The sequence below is a fragment of the Salvelinus sp. IW2-2015 genome, unplaced genomic scaffold (assembly GCF_002910315.2).
Source record: "Salvelinus sp. IW2-2015 unplaced genomic scaffold, ASM291031v2 Un_scaffold6113, whole genome shotgun sequence".
In the NCBI taxonomy this organism is placed as follows: domain Eukaryota; kingdom Metazoa; phylum Chordata; class Actinopteri; order Salmoniformes; family Salmonidae; genus Salvelinus; species Salvelinus sp. IW2-2015.
The window spans coordinates 28,727-36,943 of record NW_019947377.1 but is presented as its reverse complement, the minus strand read 5'-3'; the positions used below and the strand labels follow the sequence as shown (position 1 = coordinate 36,943).

The window sequence follows — 8,217 nt, the reverse complement described above, 5'->3', positions numbered from 1 at the left end:
GCAGACTCGGGATCTGAGCAGCGTCACATTGTAGGTCGGGGACAGGAAGTAGATTACCTGTAGCCATTTCAGGAAGTCTTCCTTCTACAGAAGCCATTCATCATACACTCTCTCTGATTAGATGATCTGCCCCATCATCATCTCAGGACATATTGCTAGGAACAGCGGCGTGTTGTCCAGAAACAATAGACCAGAGATTTAATACATCAACACATGCTGCGGATAGAATCTACTTGACAATGTTGCCACGTTAAGAAGTAATGACTAGCACACCAAAGAAGTAATAGACTAGCACAAAAGTAATAGACTAGCACACCAAAGAAGTAATAGACTAGCACACCAAGAAGAATAGACTAGCACAGTAATAGATCAACAAGAATATAGACTAGCACACCAAAGAAGTAATAGACTAGCACACAAAAGTAATAGACTAGCACACAAAGATAATAGACTAGCACACAAAGTATGTGCCACCAAGAAGTACTAGCACACCAAGAAGTAATAGACTAGAACTAAGAAGTATAACTAGCACACCAAAATGGAAGCTTTTTTGTGTGCAAATGTTGTTATTTCATATGAACTTCCTAGTAACCGCCAAGAGGTGGCCCTCTATCCTGTGTTTCACTGTGGAGCAAAAACCGTGAGTCTCAGTGGCAGATAAAGCAGAGGGAAGTGAGAAACACATGATTGGTGTACAACGTGAAGTCAAATAGGACATCATTCACATAAAGAGAGAATATATTTACTTGTCCATGTAGTTCTGTCGGCAACATAATAATGACCAATTAACGGACTAAAGTCAAGAATCACCAGCTGCCATTTTCCTATCTCTACATTTCCCTCTATACGTACCCAAGTAAAACACGATGACAAATATTGAGGCTTGAGTGGCATAAAAAACACAAATCTTACAAACACACATGTACTGGTTGTGCACATTTTCTGAGAAACTGGCACTTTTTGAAAATTGCACTTGTCAGACATGATTCAATAAGGCATATTCTAATATTCACTAACTATATTGATTGTTTCTATAAGAAGTGTGTTATCTTTAAAAGTGGCAATCAGCAGTTGAAACAATAACAAAGCTGCCTCCCCACCCCTGGTTCAGTAAAAAGTGAGGGATGGGACTGGAGAAATGTTATCACTTTAAAATTCATGGACAAGAGCTATGGATGCAACGATTGACCATCCAATATAAAAAAGTATAGTTTTAACCATGTTTGAGGCTATATAGTGTTTGTTTACATTCTTTGTTTCCAATATTGGAGTAAAACAATCTTATATTTAGGTTTTGATGGAGAGCGACAGTTGAACTAAGCTGGTGAGACATTTAGAAGTTGTTCTTCAAGAATCGAATGTACATATCATTAAAGTATGAGTCCAAAAATGGATGTAGCAAATGCTGATTGCCCCTTTAAGGTGCTTTCATAAAGTACCATAAAGTACATTTCTAGCTCTATTTGTCTTTCCTATAAAAGGCTGGTCTGGTATATATTCCCTGAGGAGGTCATCAGGTCCACCCCCCACCGACCCCTCTCTGTAGTGAAGTACATAGTAGTCGTGGACGTACATGAGCACGGCGATTGGCTGGCCAATGATGAGAGAGATCCATACGGCTGCGTTGCCATAGTTACCTCGGAGAAAACGCGCCACAAACCAGGCCAGCGGAAGCTGTAAGCAAGGACTCCATTTAGTGAGTAAACAAACACAACATTCATTTTAATGAGTCAAAAACACCACCAGTAAATCATTCAGACAATACATTTGTGGATTATAATTTCTCAGTTCTAAGATCTCACCTGAGCCATCATGCCCATAAAAGCCCATGGCCTCAGCATCTTCAGTGGAACGCTGACCAGGTACTGTGAAGACAACATCAGCAACGGTAACTTTTAGTTTTCAAGAACAGTTTTCCACACAGCCATCTCCTTTATCCACAGCGAACAGGAAAATAATGTTCCACTCCAGGCAGCTAACCTATGGAATGACACCTAGTTCGTACACTAGGAAAGGACACACAGGGAACTGAGGTAACAGAACAGATAGCTAACATGGAATGACACCTAGTTCGTACACTAGGAAAGGACACACAGGGAACTGAGGGTAACAGACAGATAGCTAACCTATGGAATGACGCTGGAGACTATCAAGCCTCACCTCATTGCTCTGATGGAGCTGACAGGACCTGCTGTTGTGACCCTCTGATCTACAGATCCTAGTCTCCTGATCCCTCCTGGCATTACTCAGGGGATTGTGTGTGTATATGTGTGTGAGTGTGTTGTGTGTGACACTAGGATCCCTCCTGTCATTACTCAGGGGATTGTGTGTGTATATGTGTGTGAGTGTGTGTGTGTGTGACACTAGGATCCCTCCTGTCATTACTCAGGGGAGAGGGAGAACTGGTGTCCCGCAGGCACTGTGGCGCTCCGCTCCTCTCTGCTCCGCTCGCTGTCCTCTGAAGGTCAGCGTTTAAAACAGCAGCAGCAGCCCCGTTTGTCTGTCTGTCCGGGATGGGATGAGGAGCGGGAGGGAGCCGTATCTCTGTGAACCTGCTGACTGAACAGGCTCCTCACCGTACACTGCTCTATCTCCTCCTCCAGAAGCACAGCAGCCTGATATGGCCTTGTGTTACACTCCTTTCTCCTCCTCTCATCCCAGCTACACTAACGTCCCTCCAACACTGACCTTCGTCAATGATGAAGAGTGCTGGATATAAGCCAAGCGCACCCATTTGGTGTGTGTGTGTGTGTGTGTGTGTGTGTGGTGTGTGTGTGTGTGGTCTGGACAACAGAAAATATCCCCAGAAAGGGCCCTACTTTATAGCCACTGTGTAGTCTAGCCACTGTGTAGTATAGTCACTGTGTAGTACAGCCACTGTGTAGTATAGCCACTGTGTATTATAGCCACTGTGTAGTATAGCCACTCTTGTATTATAGCCACTGTGCAGTATAAGCCACTGTGTAGTATAGCCACTGTGTAGTATAGCCACTGTGTAATATAGCACTGTGTATTATAGCCACTGTGTAGTATAGCCACTGTTTAGTATAGCCACTGTGCAGTATAGCCACAGTGTAGTATAGCCACTTGTGTAGTATAGACACGTGCAGTATGCCACTGTGTATATAGCCACTGTGTAGTATAGCCACTGTGTAGTATAGCCGCTGTTTAGTATAGCCACTGTGCAGTATAGCCACTGTGTAGTATAGCCACTGTGTAGTATACCACGTGTAGTATAACCACTGTGTATTATATCCACTTGTATTATAGCCACTGTGTAGTATAGCCACTGTGTAGTATAGCCACTGTGTATTATATCCACTGTGTATTATATCCACTGTGTATTATAGCCACTGTGTATTATAAGCCACTGTGTATTATAGCCACCGTGCAGTATAGCCACTGGGTAGTATAGCCACTGTGTAGTATAGCCACTTGTAGTATAGCCACTGTGTAGTATAGCCACTGTGTTATTATATCCACTGTGTATTATAGCCACTGTGTATATAGCCACTGTATTATAGCACCGTGCAGTATAGCCCACCGTGTAGTATAGCCACTGTTAGTATAGCCACTGTGTAGTATAGCCATCGTGCAGTATACCACTGTATTATAGCGCTGTGCAGTATAGCCACTGTGTAGATAGCCACTGGTTAGTATAGTCACTGTGTAGTTATACAGCCATCCGTGCAGTATAGCCACCGTCAGGATAAGCCACTGTGTAGTATAGCCACTGTGGTAGTATAGCCACCGTGCAGTATAGCCACTGTGTAGTATAGCCACTGTGCAGTATAGCCACTGTGTAGTATAGCCACTCTGTAGTATAGTCACTGTGTAGTATAGCCACCGTGCAGTATAGCCACTGTGTAGTATAGACACTGTGTATTAATAGCCACCGTGTAGTATAGCCACTGTGTAGTATAGACACTGTGCAGTATAGCCACTGTGTATTATAGTCACTGTGTATTATAGCCACTGTGTAGTATAGCCACTGTGCATATAGCCACTGGTGTAGTATAGCCACTGTGCAGTATAGCACTGTGTAGTATAGCCACTGTGTAGTATAGCCACTGTGTAGTATAGCCACTGTGCAGTAAGCCACTGTGCAGTATAGCCACTGTGCAGTATAGCCACTGTGTAGTATAGCACTGTGTAGTATAGACACTGTGTAGTATAGTCACTGTGCAGTATTAGTCACTGTGTATTATAGCCACTGTGTAGTATAGCACGTGTAGATAGCCACTGTGTAGTATAGTCACTGTGTAGTATAGCCACTGTGTAGTATAGCCACTGTGTATTATAGTCACTGTGTATTATAGCCACTGTGTAGTATAGCCACTGTGCAGTATAGCCACTTGGAGTATAGCCACTGTAGTATAGCCACTGTAGTATAGTCACTGTGTAGTATAGCCACTGTGTAGTATAGCACTGTGATATAGTCACTGTGTATTATAGCCACTGTTGTAGTATAGCCACTGTGCAGTATAGCCACTGTGTAGTATAGCCACTGTGTAGTATAGCCACTGTGTAGTATAGCCACTGTGTCAGTATAGCCACTGTGCAGTATAGCCACTGTGCAGTATAGCCACTGTAGATAGCCACTGTGTAGTATAGCCACTGTGTAGTATAGCCACTGTGTATTATAGTCACTGTGTATTATAGTTTCACTGTGTATTATACACTGTGTATTATAGTCACTGTGTAGTATAGCCACTGTACTGTCATGCAATAACTATATCTGTGGCCTTTAAAGTCTAATCTGACTAGCAATCTCAGCAATTATGAAACTGTAGTCTGATAAAATGCAGGATTTCTCACAAATGGTATACATACTGTATATAGTCATTGTCTGATGAAAACCTTGAAATACATTTTTGCCAATTTAAATTGTTTTACATTTATTGAAAGTGGTATCTAACCTCAATGTACTCTGAACATTTCATGTCTTTAGAACCAAGAACATGTATTCAAATAGCTTGTAAATTGTCATAATTCTATATTTGTTGATGGAAAACATGTTTTTTTCTTTTTTTTCTCTTTGAAAAGTTGATGTTTTGGCGAATGTATGTTTTGGTCAGACAGTGACGATATGAGCTGTAGTAGCAGCAGAGTATCCTGGTTAAACACCAGCCTGATGAAGCTAACATTCTGTTTCACTTCACAAGGAATAGTAAAGATGAGCACAGCGGTCAGTCTGGTTTCACCCAGCYAGGAGCAGAGCACCTCACCTCATGAAAGAAGGCTGAAGCCAGGAACACTGCTGATTGGCCGAGCCACTTACTGACTCCACTCTTCAGCAGGGGCTTGTAGAAGTGGCTTTGGGAGAGAGAGGGAGCAACACGGGAGGACGCGTATCATCAAACACCTCACGGCAGCTTCAAACCAGCTCACAAATCCCCAATACATCCTCAATACATTTCTGCTCAGTATCCATTCCACTGATTCCGTACCATTGAATCATTTATAGGATCTCAATGTTACATACAGTATACTATGTATAGAATACATTGCATCTACTCACCGAAGGCACCACTTGTGTACTGGAATATTCCAGTTTTGCCAAAAGTATGTGATGGTCTCAGAGTTCCTGCAAGAAAGGGAAAAGTCTCCTAGTCATGTGAAGTGATGTATTTTACAGTGGGACATGCTATTGATATTTTACTTGTGCACATCTCAAATGATYACTTCTCCCTCTTAATAACATACTGGCAACAAACAATGGAACGTAACAAAATAGACCGTATTCATTTCCCCTACCACCAGTCTCTGTAAAACTCTCGGTCTCCAAATTGCAGGAGCTCAGCAATAAAGTTCAAGGACGAGTGGAAGAACCAGTAGAAGAATATCAACCAGAGAAGATGATTGGGCACCTGATGGGACAGAGAAGACAGGGGAATAATATTGTATCCAGGACAACATAAAACAACAATAGAACAACGGAACGGCCCAATACAATGTATATGTCATATCTCTCAAGGCCCAAGGGTACTATGAACCATGTTACCATGACCGCATTACCCCTGTGTTCTCTTGTGTACTTACGGCTAGTCTGAGTTAGACGCTCCATCATCATAGGAGGTCCATATCTCCTACAGGATCAGGATCAATGAAGAAAGAGAGATTGTATTGATAGAGAAAAATAGTTTTAAAAATGCTTTAAATGTAAATCATAAATGTACCAGTAATCCTACTTTACCTCCAATGGCTTCATAGAACTCTGAATAAAGGGTATCATCCACTGGAGGAGGATAAGAGACCGATGAGGTGAATAAACAGCACAAATCATAAATAAAATGAGGTGCTTATTTCTCAATAAATACATGTAGTCACTATACATAAGTCAATGTCAGTAGAAAACCTACCTGCTGTGTTAATGCCACCAATAACTGGGTGAAGAACAGCGGGAAGAGATGATTTGTTACTTAGCATTTCTCCTCTAAATCCAACAAAAGAGCAATACTGTGGTGTGTGTGTGTGTGGTGTGTGTGTGTGTGTGTGTGTGGTGTGTGTTGTGTGTGTGTGTGTGTGTGTGTGTGTGTGTGTGTGCGTGTGTGTGTGTGTTGTGTGCAGGAAAAACGCTGTCTGCCTTTAGCTTTGGATAAGTCTTGGGACCAGAGTGCACATCTCCACAGTAGACCAATAAACCAAGCTAATCTTCTAATGGAGTTCAGAGAAATTCACAATGGAAGTCGACATTGTTAAATAAGATACTTCTATCTGTTGCTGTAGATGACTGTTTCAGATCATATTGAAGAGATCTGATGTTTCTGTATTTCTATAATGTGCTCCTTCACATGGGGCTAAACAGGAAGTTGTACATCTTCTTTATATCCATAGCATAACATTGGGAAATAACCAGTAGGACAAAAGCCGTGATAACATCAACTGTTCAGTTCTAGTTTACAGAGTATAAAGCAGCGATTAACAAACCAATGCAGAAAGGGGATTGGGGACAGAACTCACCATTTCAAAAAGCCTCCTTAGCAGGAAGCTCATTCGAATCCGTGGAGACCGGGGAAGTTTAATTCATAGCAGAGGTTGGTGCAAAAACAAAATAATACAAATCTAAAAAGACAAAAGAGATTAGAAAGAAAGAGGAAGTGAGAGAGATTAGAAAGAGAGAGACAGGAGAGAGAGAGAGAGAGAGAGAGAGTATTATTATAGTCTGATATAGTTCCAGTAGCAGGCTACAGCAGGATAGGTTGAGGCAGCAGTGATAAAAGTGGTCTGCTACAGCAGGATAGGTTGAGGCAGCAGTGATAAAAGTGGGGTCTGCTACAGCAGGATAGGTTGAGGCAGCAGTGATAAGAGTGGGGTCTGCTACAGCAGGATAGGTTGAGGCAGCAGTGATAAGAGTGGTTCAAATACATGCATTTGACATTTGTTATTTAAATGGGTTATGTGTATTTGAGTATTTCAAAAACAAATATTTTAATGGTTATTTGTAAAAACCAAATAGTCGACCAAATTGTATTTTAAAGTATTTTCTAATACTTATTTCAAATACATGGGTTAATGCATGGGAGTGTATTTGAGTATCTCCAAATATATTCAAATATTCAACTACTTGTTTTTCAAATAAAAGTTATCTGAATAGTTGTTTTGAAACGTTATGAAACACCTGACATTGTATTTGAACCCAGGTCTTGGTCTACCTGGGATGGAATGTCCAACCTCTACTGACCTCTGAGGGTGAGATTTCCAGGATAGGAACCTGATAGTCCCTCACTTCCGTTAGACCGCGGTAGAGAGGAACCTGTAGAGGAGATACTAGCCATGTTAAGTCAGCAATTAAACATGTATGATTCTCACAGTCACAATCACTCTACACGGAGAACAGCTTCTTGTGTACAGTCAACCAGCAGGTGGCAGGGCAGCAGTAAGGATAGATGTGGATTGTAGTATTATGTGTGTGTGTGTGTGTGTATGTTAATGTTTATGTGTAGAGGGTAACAGGAAACGGTTTCCATTAAGGGTACATGTACAAACACGCAGCATCACCGCCTATGAAAAATTAGGTCACAGTTGCCATTTCCGTGGAGGCGAGTCAGAAATCTCATTAAGCCCTTTATTACTAGTCAAAGGTCAACGTAGAACCCAGGTGAGACAAAACTCTCTAGACAAAGCAACTCTGGAGTCAAAGGTCAATAGAACCCAGGTGAGACAAACTCTCTAGACAAAGCAACTCTGGGAGGTCAAAGGTCAAACGTAGAACCC

General features: G+C 41.8%; 1 protein-coding gene across 1 annotated transcript; it reads right to left on the bottom strand.

Annotated features, from left to right (window-relative positions):
• Positions 1 to 541: 541 nt before the first annotated feature.
• Positions 542 to 7,778, bottom strand: LOC112078711 (diacylglycerol O-acyltransferase 1-like). The gene is given in 12 exon segments (XM_070442121.1): positions 542 to 1,674; positions 1,803 to 1,865; positions 5,229 to 5,316; positions 5,522 to 5,587; positions 5,758 to 5,870; positions 6,005 to 6,089; positions 6,192 to 6,238; positions 6,363 to 6,402; positions 6,965 to 7,013; positions 7,016 to 7,036; positions 7,039 to 7,065; positions 7,685 to 7,778. Coding segments are annotated over 12 exon segments (939 nt in total). The 3' UTR covers positions 542 to 1,428.
• Positions 7,779 to 8,217: the final 439 nt, after the last annotated feature.